Source organism: Megachile rotundata, chromosome 12 (genome assembly GCF_050947335.1).
Source record: "Megachile rotundata isolate GNS110a chromosome 12, iyMegRotu1, whole genome shotgun sequence".
In the NCBI taxonomy this organism is placed as follows: Eukaryota; Metazoa; Arthropoda; class Insecta; order Hymenoptera; family Megachilidae; genus Megachile; species Megachile rotundata.
In genome coordinates this window covers 12,466,307-12,480,552 of record NC_134994.1, presented here as the reverse complement: position 1 = coordinate 12,480,552, position 14,246 = coordinate 12,466,307, and the positions used below count along the sequence as shown (strand labels likewise).

At 37.1% G+C, this 14,246-nt stretch overlaps 1 protein-coding gene across 4 annotated transcripts in view; it reads left to right on the top strand.

Annotated features, from left to right (window-relative positions):
* LOC100877900 (uncharacterized) overlaps positions 1-14,246 on the top strand; it is a 487,744-nt gene that overhangs the window by 291,428 nt on the left and 182,070 nt on the right. For all 4 annotated transcript variants that reach the window (XM_076538517.1, XM_076538520.1, XM_076538519.1 and 1 more), the window contains one exon: positions 9,295-9,456. In XM_076538517.1, the coding sequence (XP_076394632.1) occupies positions 9,295-9,456 (162 nt within the window). The remainder of the gene's footprint in view (positions 1-9,294; positions 9,457-14,246) is intronic.

Below are 14,246 nucleotides of genomic sequence, written 5' to 3'. Positions count from 1 at the left end.
GGAAACGGCATCCATTATCCACACGAGTGTTTTTATCTCCCATTACAGCGAAAAATGCGGGGAATTTCGCCGGAGCACACACAGCAAGTGTCCTCCCGAAGAATGTCACGATATTAATTGCTCCATTAATCACCGACTACGCCGTAGATTAATCTCCGATGCAAAAGTGAGGCAACTTGCGGGAATCGATCCGCAGGAAAACTTGGCGGTAGCCTTTTCTCGCGGAGCTGCTCGTTGATCATCGTTGGACGGCAGAATAGAATTTCGTGCTCGAGGGTCCATTGTGTCATGGCGGATGGATCATGGATACATTTTGGTTACGGAATCCACGTGGCGGCAATTAACGCTCCGAAACGCTCGGACCGGCGAAATATTGGACGGCTTCGCTAATTTTACCGCATATCGCACACCCCCTTCCACAGAACGTAATTTTACCACGTTGCATCTGCTCGACGCCGATCAACGAGATTAGTCGGCGTGAATCCCGATAGTTGAGAAGCAACGTTACCAAATCTGTTCGAGCATTAACAAGATCCTGCACCGACGTCGGTGAAGATTAATTCGCGCCAGTTTGCCAGGTGTTTGCCGGAGAAATTTGGAAATGCGTCCCGTGGAGATGGGGCTAACAATCTTTGCTCGATTAACCAGACGATTGTGGTTGCTCGTTGGGATCGGGCTGTGTTTACGGGGATCGGCATGAAATCTGGGTTCGTGAGAATTTGTTAATCCTGCGATATAACCCTTTGTTCGAGATTTTTGGAAGGTCAAAAGACATTGTGAATTTCAGCATTCATAAGTAATAATGAAATGAAGCTAAATATTTTTCATTTCTAAAATTTAATTAAAATATGCAAGATATAAAGAGAGTTCGTGAATGCTGCAGCAACTATTCTTTTGCTAGTCGAGATTTTTTTGGAGGGTGAAAAGAATACGCTGTGAATCTCAGCATTCATGAGTAGTAATGAGATGGTGCTAAATAAATATTTTTCATTTAAAAAATTTAATTAAAATGTGGGAGATAGAATGCAGCAATAATATGTAAAAATGTATGAATTTATAAATAAGGTATAAATATGTAAAATAATGTATGTGAGTAATGTATGAATATGTAACATAATACATACATGTGTAAGTAACGTATGAGTATAAGAAAAATTATATGTACAAAAGACATGTACATATACAAGTAACATATATGTACATGTATATATACACATATATGTGTACACACATATACAGTCTATCTATATAATACATGTACACACATATACAGTCTATCTATATAATACATGTACATATATATATAGTCTATAATAATATATGTACAGACATATATAGTCTGTCTACATAATATATGTACACACATGCAGTCTAAGTGTACACATATATGCGAGCGTACATCAAATTTATTTAATATGTGTGTACACTCAGACACCTAGTAATTTAACAATATTTCTTAGCTTCCCTAAATATATGTCTGACTCACGACAAAAGTCCACTTGCTCAAATCGTTGAAAATTAAGCGACAAGTGCATCAAACTTAATAAATTAAAAAAATCTCCACATTGAGAATTCCAGTAATCTACCAGCATTCCTTAGAGTCTCCGTCTCCACAAAAATCCAGTATCCTACACCGCTGGAAATTCAGCGAATCCATCAACTTTCCATCATTCGCCCTCCCTTTTTCCCCTCCTTTGGCCTCGATTCAGGGTGCAACGGTGGGTGTCGATTAGTTGGTGCCGGGTTTCGGTTTTATGACGGTTTCCCGGTCACTGTGCTGCTTGGAATTCCATCCGCATCTCCATACATTTGCACTTTAATTGGCTTCGCACCCGCCTCCTATCCGTTCTATATCTCTTTGCCCGCCATAAATATGTATAATACAGGGGGGGACGCGCGTGCACGCGACAATACGCGTGAACAGTTGGCAGCCCGTGAAGCTGTGCCATGGTGAACATAGAAGGCTGCCATCCAATCGTTGGACATCCAACTATTTTCCTCGTTAGGCAGTCGTGAAACGCGCAACGTTTCGAAACTCATGCGATCCAACGGACGTTGAGTGATAAATACGCTGCCAAAGTGAATCGGTACTGACCGCTTGCTCGCTCGCTCGCTCGTGCGAGCAATCCTCTCTTCTGTGACAGTGTATCGCTTTGTTCCTAATGATTTACTGGGGCCGCTCGAGTGTTAGAATTATCGCGCCGTTGTTTCGCGGAACCGAGACCGAATATGCGCGGAACCACTGTTTGCCTGTCACGCAGATTTTCGATTTGCCTTTATTTATGGAGAGGTGTTTTTACTTTTTGGGTAGCGCTTTTTGGGGTAGCAGTTTCTGGGGTGAGACGGTGTATGGGTGGAGGAAGGGATGTTCGTTGGGGGATGATATGGGAATTTTGGGGATTGCTTTTTAATTCTGAAAATTTGGGATTTGGAAGAGTGGGAATTTGGCGCTTTGGAAATTGAAAATTTGGGATTTGGAAGAGTGGGGATTCGGCGCTTTGGAAATTGGAAATTTGGGATTTGGAAGAGTGGGAAATTGACGCTTTGGAAATTGGAATTTTGGGATTTGAAAGAGTGGGAATTAGGCGCTTTGGAAATTGGAATTTTGGGATTTGGAAGAGTGGGAATTTGGCGCTTTGGAAATTGGAATTTTGGGATTTGGAAGAGTGGGAATTTGGCGCTTTGGAAATTGAAAATTTGGGATTTGGAAAAGTGGGAATTTGGCATTATGGAAATTGGAAAATTGGAATTTGGAAGAGTGGAAATTTGGAATTTTTGGAAATTAGAAATTTGGAATTTGGAAGAGTGGAAATTTGGAATTTTGGAAATTGGAAATTTGGGATTTGGAAGAGTCGGATTTTGGAATTATGGAAATTGGAAATTTGGGATTTGGAAGAGTGGGAATTTGGAATTTTGGAAATTGGAAATTTGGAATTTGAAAGAGTGGAAATTTAGAATTTTGGAAATTGGAAATTTAGAATTTCAGAAAGTGAGAATTTGCAATATAGAGAGTTGAAAATTTGGAAATCGAAAAACTCCCAATTCTTAAATCTAAAAACCCTGAAAAACTCTAAATTCAATCGCTTCAACAATTCATAAATTCCCAAAAATTTCCTCCCCTTTCACCCCAAAAAAAATATACAAAATTAAAAAATTCAAATGATCGAATAACGGAAGAAAATCGCAGCCACAAATCCGTGAAATTTGTATCAGCCATAAATTCCACGTATCTGTATAAATTTATTGGACAACCGTTGATATCCGCACGATGCACCGCATTTTTCGGTTTGAACTGTGTGTGACGTATTTTTTCATCCTACAGGAGATTCATTGCTATTAATTTATCATGTTCGATGCCAGGGTATTGTTGGTCAGCGCTGTTTACTCGCCCCCACGATATTGATGATGATTCGATTTGTCACGATCCCATTTCCTATTTGTTTTTTGCCACTGGTACGTTGTTAAAATGTTTTGCAACTGTTTCTATTTCAACCGTAAAATTTTTCCATGAATCACTAGTTAAAAACCGATATGTAGGAAGACATTTTGATTGCGGAACGCTCAAGCTGCTGATGGACAATTACGTTTCATTGATTACAACGTTTGATTGATACTATCATCAATTTTCGGGATGTTGCGTTGAAATATTGCTATTATAAATGTATGACATGATAAAAGAGAATATTTGAATGTAGGTTTTGTAGGTTATGTTGCATGAGGTTAATAAATGAAGTAACTCATCTATGGTTTTTAACAATATATTTCATATGTATGAATAAATGATTTATATAAAATAATTTTAAAAATTGTTTAAGAAATTTCTACCTATAAATTGCTTTCTTAAAATGACTCAGTGCAAGGTGAAGGTATTTTACGTTTAAATAATTCTATTACAATAAATGTTAAATATAAACATGAGAGAGTAACATAGCTATTTTATAGGTTATGTTACATGAAGTTGATAAATGAAGTAACTCATCTATGGTTTTTAACAATATATTTCATATGTATGAATAAATGATTTATATAAAATAATTTTAAAAATTGTTTAAGAAATTTCTACCAATAAATTGCTTTCTTAAAATAACTCAATGCAAGGTGAAGGTATTTTACGTTTAAATAATTCTATTACAATAAATGTTAAATATAAACATGAGAGAGTAACATAGCTATTTTATAGGTTATGTTACATGAAGTTGATAAATGAAGTAACTCATCTATGGTTTTTAACAATATATTTCATATGTATGAATAAATGATTTATATAAAATAATTTTAAAAATTGTTTAAGAAATTTCTACCTATATATTGCTTTCTTAAAATGACTCAATGCAAGGTAAAAACATTTTACACTTAAATAATTCTATTACAATAAATGTTTAATATGAACATGATAAAAGAACATAGCTATTTTATAGGTTACGTTACATGAGCTTAATAAATGAAATAACTCATATAACAATATTTATTCAAATAATTTATATAAAGTGATGTAACAATTTTCCAACATACTCTTTCAAACTTCAATAACCATTTAATAAAAACTTCCAACCCTCTTGCAACCCTGTAGAATGAAGTCTACTGCATAAATATCAGAACTGAATAAAAATTATAGAAGTACATATGAAGTGACTCTCGGGTCATAATAATCATCGCAAAGCGACATAAAGGTCATTGAAACTCACTGACGAACGAGGTTGATCTTTAATGAAAGATATGGATGGACATTGACGTTTAACATGGCTGATACCGAATGAGATACCTTTCAACGATCGCCATTTCATCTATTAGCATGGTAATGCGCCATGGCTTCGTCCATGCTGAGCAGCTGCGAAAGACCGAGCTGCTGCACGTTTCAACGAAAATTATTAGACACTTTCGAAGGGTGACCGCACTGACCCGACTGTATCCAGCGCCATTACGCGATGGCCGACCACCGCCGGATCGGAATATCGCGATCCACCGGAAGGCGGCTAAGTGAAATTGACCGGCGTCCGGTTCATTAGAATTTAACGGTCGGCAAAGTGAACGCTAAGTGGATCTTTTCGCGCCCTTGTCGCCAGAGAATTCATGGCTCTGCCCTAACGTTCTTTACCTTATTCGAGGGTTGGACTGCTATTTTAAATATCTGAAATTATTTATTGAATTTTTAATTAGCGAGTTTCTATGTTTTTATAATTTTCAATTGTTGAGCTTCTGAGCTGAAGTCTTGAATTTTTTATAATTCTAAAAATTCAAGGACTTTTTCATATAGAATTTTGAGGATATAAAATTCATTCAATTAAAAAAATCATCTTTACGTTCTTCTGAAAGTCATCAAATTTATATTCTTCTGAAAGTCATCAAATTTATATTCGCCTGAAAATTATCAAATTTATATTCTCCTGAAAATTATCAAATTTATATTCACCTAAAAATTATCAAATTTATATTCACCTAAAAATGATCAAATTTATATTCTTGTAAAAATGATCAAGTTTTATCCTCATCAGGAAACGATTACCTAGTGCCGCAATATTACCCTCTGAAATTTCCCTACCAATCACCCCAACAATTTGTCGCGTTATCTCACATCACCAATCCTCTACCCGCAATTGCACCGATCGTCACCGAAAAATCCGTCGCTTCGACGTCTAATAGAGATTTCCGGTCGATTCCGCGAACGGGAAGATAGGCGTCGGTGATTGATTGTGCTCTTCCCGCGTCCGGAATCTGCGGGACGAAGTTACAGGAAGAAGCGTAAAGATAAAGGAGGGTGCGGGCCAGAGGTAAGCGAGACAAAGAGTCGGTAGATGTAGATCGTTGGGGTAGAAAGGGGGTTAGATCGTCGCGTAGGAAGAAGACATAAATTCCGTGGCGGTGTAAAAAGGGCGTTAAGAGGAGAAGCTCCGGCACCCCCGATATGTCAATATCCCGAGGAAATACGGGGCGGTACTTGGCCAGAGGGGTAGTAAAAATAAAGCAAACTTTATTGCCGGCACCACCACCGACCATCGACCCGTCTCTGTATTTCAGAAAAACATGGGCGAACGGTTTAACGGCGCGAATGTGCCGGAATGGCGGTTAGAAGGATTCGCGACGTTACGGGTGTGGATTGCAAGGGATTTCAACGTGGGAGGGTTGAAATAAGGGGTAGGCGGACATTTCCAATTGGATTCTTAATCCGTCGATTCGGCCTCGATTACGGGGGTTTGTTTAACGTCGGAGGAGGCCGCAGAAGTTTCGACCGCTTTTCTGAGACGAACGAGACTGCCAGCACGGCGATACTTTCCGGGGCGAGAAAGGGGGTGGCGGCGGAAAGAGCAACGCGAGAATCGAACGTCAAAAACGAACGAGCCAGATGGAGAGGACGAAATCACGGACAAAAGGAATCCGATGCAAAGAAAAGGCGACCGTCCACTGTCTTCGTGATTCCTTTTGCTACTTTGTTCCCGGAATCCCTTTCCCGCTGGAATTTCTGCCTCGACCGCACTTTCTTCCTCGTTCGAGACCGTTAACGTCTGCTCGTATGGTAACCGTTTGCGATAACCCACGCCGTGAGACGCATGAATCACGGAGAACGCGTGCCTTTGTGGGATCAGAGGATGACACTTTTTAGGGGTAATTCCTGTTTCCCTCTGGGATATGGGGATTTGTCGCTTTGCCACCGTGCTCGTGTAAGTCCGTGATCTTCTGTTTGAAGCTTTCATTGTGATTTGGTGTGTATTGCAGCCTGAACATGCGTTTGAGACTCAAAGTGCTGTTATACTGGATATGCGGGATATCAATTTTAGATCTGATAGTTTTTAATGAATCCAAGTACATGGCTTAATAATAAATTTATCAAGTATGAAGTTATTTAACCTCAAACTAACACTTTCAATTTGCCAAATGAAGGCTTATATTGTGTGTCTTTTATCGTCAAAATGAAATATTTATTTTTAAGCAATTATAATGACAAAACTCGTGATCTACAACTAAGGTGGTTAAAAATAACTGCATCATTGAATCATAACACATTTAATTCAAACTCGATAACGATGACAATGGACAAGACAAAGATCTCTCAACGAATGCGTTACAAAATATCATACATGTTTAGTCTTGCAAATGATACCAGCACATTTAAACACAATATACTTGACAAGAGAAAGGCAAAGATCTTTCGACAAATGCTTCACACATTTTCATCTATCATTTTCTAAAATGACAAGTCAACACATAATCCACAGTTAAGAAGCTCAAAAATAATCCTCGTATATTTAATCCAAACTTATCGACGACAACAGACAGCAATTTGCTAGTAGCAGGTCTCACGAGCAAAATGGCGGCCGTTATCCGGCAGGATGACAACTTGTTAATTGTCTCGATTCGTTTGCGAGCCGCGACGTCGTGGCGCCCGCGATAGAAATTGAAATAAAAACGAGCGGCACGAAAAACGTTGAGCAATCGGCCGTCCGGGGGCTTATATTCCGCCTCCCGGCTCTGTTTTTCGCCGCGTTTCTATTTATCGGCGTCGAGGGACGGGAAAAAAGCGCGCGAAAGAGAGAACGCGGCGCTGCACGGACGAAGGCAACCGCGATTGAAAAAAACGTAATAGTACGATCGGAATGTTGGGCAAGAAACAGGCGGATCGAGCGGGCGAGGCGGAGCTAACGGTAACACAAAGGTTCGCGAACAGGGAAAACCGTTTGAGCTGCAATTTCAATCGGTACAAGGAACGCGGAAAACGCGACAGGCCACGCGTTCCACAGCATCACGGGAAGAATTGCATTTTCTGGACGGCTTAACAGCAGTTCCGCACGATGCAAACGGAAGTCCGTGAACGACGGTAAACTGAATAGGTTCGCCTATCATTGAACGCCACAGGTGCATTTACGCGTATCTCTGTCTCGAGTAGAATGCCGATCGCTCGAGAATTTAATCTGACACGTACCTGTTGTCGAGTGTTCGGTGTCTATGAATTTTTCTGTTCTGCATGTGGAAGGACAGGAATTAGCCATTTTAAAAATTGATAGGGATTGAAGATTTTAAAATAATGAAACTTATATTTGTTTGAACCCAATGTGAATAATACATTCGCCTAATCTGAACGAATTTAATTTAGCTTAATCTAATCTAACCTAACTTCGTCTAAACACAGCTTAATCTAGTTTAAAACAACCTAACAAAATACAATTTAACTTAGCTTAAACTAAACTGACCTAACCTTCAAATTTTCCTATAAGTATCACCTAACCTATAACGTAACTTATAAAATATTATTTAACTTGTGAGCTGGCTTATAACCTAACCTATAACATAACTTATAAAATATTATTTAACTTGTAACCTGGCTTATAAGCTAAATTATAACCTAACTTATAATCTGAATTATAATTTAATTTATAACTTACTTAACTAAACTAACCTAACCTTCAAAATTTTCTATAAGTATCACCTAGCCTAACTTATAATGTAATTTATAAAATATTATTTAACTTGTAAGCTGGCTTACAAGCTAAATTATAACCTAACTTATAATCTGAATTATAATTTAATTTATAACTTACTTAACTAAACTAACCTAACCTAACCTTCAAATTTATCTATAAGTATCACCTAACCTAACTTATAATGTAACTTATAAAATATTATTTAACGTGTAAGCTGGCTTATAAGCTAAACTATAACCTAACTTATAACCTGAATTATAATTTAATTTATAACTTACTTAACTAAACTAACCTAACCTAACCTTCAAAATTTTCTATAAGTATCACCTAACCTAACTTATAACGTAACTTATAAAATATTATTTAACTTATAACCTGGCTTATAAGCTAAATTATAACCTAACTTACAATCTGAATTATAATTTAATTCATAACTTGAGCTATAATCTAACTTAGCCAGAGCAAATTAAACCTAACCTAACTCGACTAAGTAACCTAACCTAACTCCACCAAGTAGCCTAACCTAACTCCAAACCAATATAAAACTCCCCACACTATTAATTATTACTAAACCACATCAAATCCATATCTAACAAAAATGATGAATAACGAAAGTTAAAAGTCTCAGATAAATAACTAAATACCTAAATAACTCCATGCTGATTTCCTCGAAAGCGACCAGAAGTAACTAAAATTACGAGAACAGTATTTTCGTACGCATTCATTCGTTACCTTCTGAAAACAGTGAATCTTAGCATGAAAGCTTGCTCGTTAAGTCCGTGGATCACGTTTACCGCTTCGTAATTGCGTGCGTCTTTCAGAGAGATATACGAGCCGTCTGTAAAACCGTTTCTCTAACCCTGTTCGCCTCTCGTTCCAGGTCAAGTGGATCTTTGGACACAAACGACCAAGGGTTGCGCCTGCAGTTTTAATTCGTCCAGCAACGAATGCGCTTGCTGCGTCCCGTCAGGAGGATGCAGTTGCGGCGCTGCATCGCCGGACAGATGCGCTCAGTGCGGATTGGAGCAACATTGCGCCAACAGTGAGTACCGTCATTACCTTTCATGATCATTAGTCCCAATATTCGCCGTGTCAAATTAAGCGACGCAGCTGCGACCACCTGCACCCGTAAACGCTAATCATTTACGGTGTTTGACTCCGCTTCTAATTTTCATCGTTTCTGCGAATGCTCGTTTTTGTAGCTTTTCGTTTATTTTACAGGCGACAGGGGTTATTAGTATGAGTACTCCCGTATGGAAGGTTATTTGGAAAATGGAGATTGAATTATTTGGCTATTCTTTGCAAATCGGATTATGTGGACATTTTTAGATGGATTATGATTCTTTGTCTCGGACAACTTATTTTATTTCATTTTAATTTTTTATACTTCCAAATGTCCTATTATCATTTATTACTGTGTTTCTGCAGAAAGAATATCTCACATATTTTATCTCTACAAACTTTACTTCTTTCATATCTTGTGTCTTTAAATCTCCCTCCCACATATCTTGTGTCCATAAACTTTCCTCTTCCCACATATCTTGTGTCCATGAACCTTCCTCTTCCCACATGTCTTGTGTCCATGAACTTTCTTCTTCTCACATATCTTCTATGAATCTTTCACTTGTAGATGTCTTGTGTATATCTCTTCCCACATATCTTGTGTCCATAAACCTTCCTACGTACCTTGTGTCTTTATACCTTCTTCATCCCACATATCTATAAATGTTCTGTTCTCCACATATGAGTCTTTTATTTCCCAGACATTTCGTGTCCATCTTCTTCTTCCCACGTATCTCAAAATAAACCTTCTCCCTGCACATTTTGTGTCTACAAACCTTACCACACATATCGACAAACCTTCCCACATATGGACCACCAGAATTCCACACATGTCCCCACAAACGCAGAACCTTCCTCCACAATTTTATCCTCATCTATTATTGATCTTGCCACTTCCAATTAGAGCTATCCACATGAAACTCAATACCCATGCAGTCGAAGCAGTACGTCTCGCTGTTCACCTGGCCAATCGTTCAAACTCGTATTTGCTTCCCCCGGAACGTAATCACGTGACGTCGAAGAGGCAACCGCTACCCCTTTGAGTCTGGATCGTCGTCTAGAAATAGGATTTGCGCCATTAAGCTAACCCCTCGACTCCCTTTTCATCGTCGTTTCGCGTTTTCCGTCGCGCGAACAAATGGAAATTAAAGCTGTCTCGAATGAAGTCCCTTTGCTCCGCTGGATTATGGATCAGAAGTTTCTTCTTTTTCTCTCCGCCGGGAGAAAGAAAAAAAAGGCAACGGTTGTCTGCGACTATCCTGACGTGTTTGGGAACGATTCTTTCAGGAACGATATTAACGGCCGACATTTGAAGGATTTTCTTCTCGCTAACTAATTACGTCAACGCTTCCCAGCGCCCTATCCACCCTTTCTCTCGTGTTAATTACGGGAGACGTTATTGCCCTTACGTCTCATCCATCAAACCTTTCTTTGAGTACTTCTTGTACGCACCGGCGAAACGTACACCCGCCATTTAATCATTGCGAACAACCCTTAATGGCTCCCTACTTTTACGGTTTTTACGGTGATCACCCAACGCGATGAATATTTTTATTTGTTGGGGTGTTTTGTAGTCATTGAACGTTTTTAGGTTATTATTTATATATTAACCACTTGATCTACAATTTTCGCTAGTTAATTATTGTTAGTTCAGGCAGATTACAATTGACATTGATCACAATATTTAATCACAATAAAAATACGAACCTGTTACCTCACATTCCTAGTGCGTCATAAGTGCGTCACGATGTTGCAGGGCAAGAGATTAAACTAACCCATCCTAACTTGATATCTCACATTCCTAGTGCGTCATGAGTGCGTCAAGACATTGTAAGACAAGGGATTGACCTAATCTAACCTAACATAGTATCTCACACTCCTAGTGCGTCATGAGTGCGTCAAGACATTGTAAGACAAGGGATTAACCTAACCTAACCTAACCTGGTATCTCACATTCCTAGTGCGTCATGCGTGCGTCACAACATTGTAGAGCAAAGAATTAACCTAACCTATCCTAACCTGGTATCTCACATTCCTAGTGCGCCATGCGTGCGTCACAACATTGTAGAGCAAGGAATTAACCTAACCTAACCTAACCTGGTATCTCACATTCCTAGTGCGTCATGGGTGCGTCAAGACATTGTAAGACAAAGGATTAACCTAACCTAACCTAACCTGGTATCTCGCATTCCTAGTGCGTCATGCGTGCGTCACAACATTGTAGAGCAAAGAATTAACCTAACCTATCCTAACCTGGTATCTCACATTCCTAGTGCGTCATGAGTGCGTCAAGGCATTCTAAGACAAAGGATTAATTTAACCTAACCGAGCCTGGTATCTCACATTAGAAGTGCGTCATGAGTGCGTCACAACATTGTAGAGCGAAGAATTAACCTAACCTAATCTAACTAAACCTAGTATCCCGCATTCGAAGTGCGTCGTGTGTGCGTCACAACATTGTAATATTTCATCTCCCTAATTTTTGAAAAAATATTTTTCAAAATTAACGTCGAAAAACAGTGTTATATCTGAAGAATGAAATTATGACTTATAACTGTTTAATTATTAACACCTCATATTTGAAATTTAAAACGAGAACATCCGTTAGCCGTGACAATACCGGAAGAGAATTTCTGAAATTCAATTAACCAGTTTCAACAAAATTCACTTCTCACGTTATCCAATCTTCGCTACATTTTTCATTGAAGTTTTAGTCGAAAAATGTAATAAAAGATGTTATGAACGACGTTCCGACACTGTATTCAGGTCTTGTTCAAGTTAATTGAACACATTCTATAGAAAACATGTTTCGATGAATTTTCAGCGAAAAATTCGATGAAAAACGCAGTAGAGTGTCGGGTTAAATTAAAAGTGCATTTAACCGAATTTAATTCAAATATTTGACCAATCGATTCGAAATCTTTGTACAAACAGAATGATCTCTTACCGAAAGCCGCTGTTTATCGAGTCAGTGGGTTTCGAACGTTTAGAGTCAATATTTTTATAGATATTTTTGGGGATATAATTCGGTGATATTTGTTTGGTATTCGTGGTGGAATATTTAGTCAAATAAATGAGCATTTTTTGTGAAAATTTTGATAGAAATGTCTGTATGTAATGTTCAGTGCTTTTAATTAGTACAGTGAATATCTATTCAAGTATTACAAGATTTGGTAAATATGAGAAAATTTGAGAAGTTATTTCAAATTATTAAACCAAGTGGTCATCTTTCACCTCCAAGTTATTCTTAACTTTCAACTGCAAAGGGTTGCTTAGATATCTCTGATCTATGAAATAATGTTAGGTTAAGAGCATGAGCCACCGAAAGGGGATGCAATTAGAGTACTTCTCTCTCCTTAAGTAAAAGGTCGAATGTCAAATATAAAATCCAGTGTCTTCGCTTCTAACTCCATCCTTTTCCCCCTCAAACTATTTTGTCAGGTCCTAGAATGAATATCAGGTCCCACAATATTTAACAAAAAATAAAAAAATTCTAAATCGATCGGGTGAATCGAGCGAGAAACGCGTGTCGCATCGACGCGACTGTTCGTCGCCTCGGATGAAAAGACGAAGGTTCGTCTCGCCTCGACGGGCGTCGACGGCTCGACGTAAGCAAGAAAAATCGTTATAAGCGACGCAGCATTTTTCTTTCACGGTGGTGTTGCGCTTTCACGTGACCCGGATTCCGCGTGGTCGACCAACGAACACGTCGAATAAATGCTTCTTCGTTCGGGATCCTGGGTCTCAACATGGAATCCTTCGTGATACAATGGCAGATAAAATTGTTTCCTTTCTGTTCCTCGTACACCGCGAACAGTCTTAACAGCTCGTTGGGGATATTTTACCAACTGCGCTAAACTTTCACGTTTTATCCTCTTAACTCCGCTAATAAATATGCAGCTACTTTTCGCGGTATGAAAGTGTTTTATAAATTCAATTTAAATTTAATGAATAAATATAGTGAACATAATTAATGTCATTTTTAAATGAATGTATATAACGAAAATAATTAATGTAATTTCTAAACGAATAAATATAGTGAATATAATGAATGACATTTTTGAATGAATAAATATAATGAAAATAATTAACATCATTTTTAGAGGAACAAAATATAGTGAACATAATTAATGTCATTTTTAAATGAATAAATATGGTGAACATAATTAATATCATTTTTAAATGAATATGTATATAATAAAAATAATTAACATCATTTTTAAACGAATAAATATAGCGAACATAACTAATATCATTTTTAAATGAACATATATATAATAAAAATAATTAACATCATTTTTAAACGAATAAATATAATAAACATAATTAATGTCATTTTTAAATGAATAAATATAATAAAAATAATTAACATCATGTTTAAATGAACAAATATAGTGAACATAATTAATATCATTTTTAAATGAATAAATATAATAAAAATAATTAACATCATGTTTAACGAATAAATATAGTGAACATAATTAATATCATTTCTAAACGAATACATATAATAAAAATAATTAATGTAATTTTGAAACAAATAAATATAATAAAAATAATGAATGTCATTTCTGAACGAATAAATATAATAAAAATAATTAATGTAATTTTGAAACAAATAAATATAATAAACATAATGAATGTCATTTCTAAACGAATAAATATAATAAAAATAATTAATGTAATTTTGAAACAAATAAATATAATAAACATAATGAATGTCATTTCTAAACGAATAAATATAATAAAAATAATTAATGTAATTTTGAA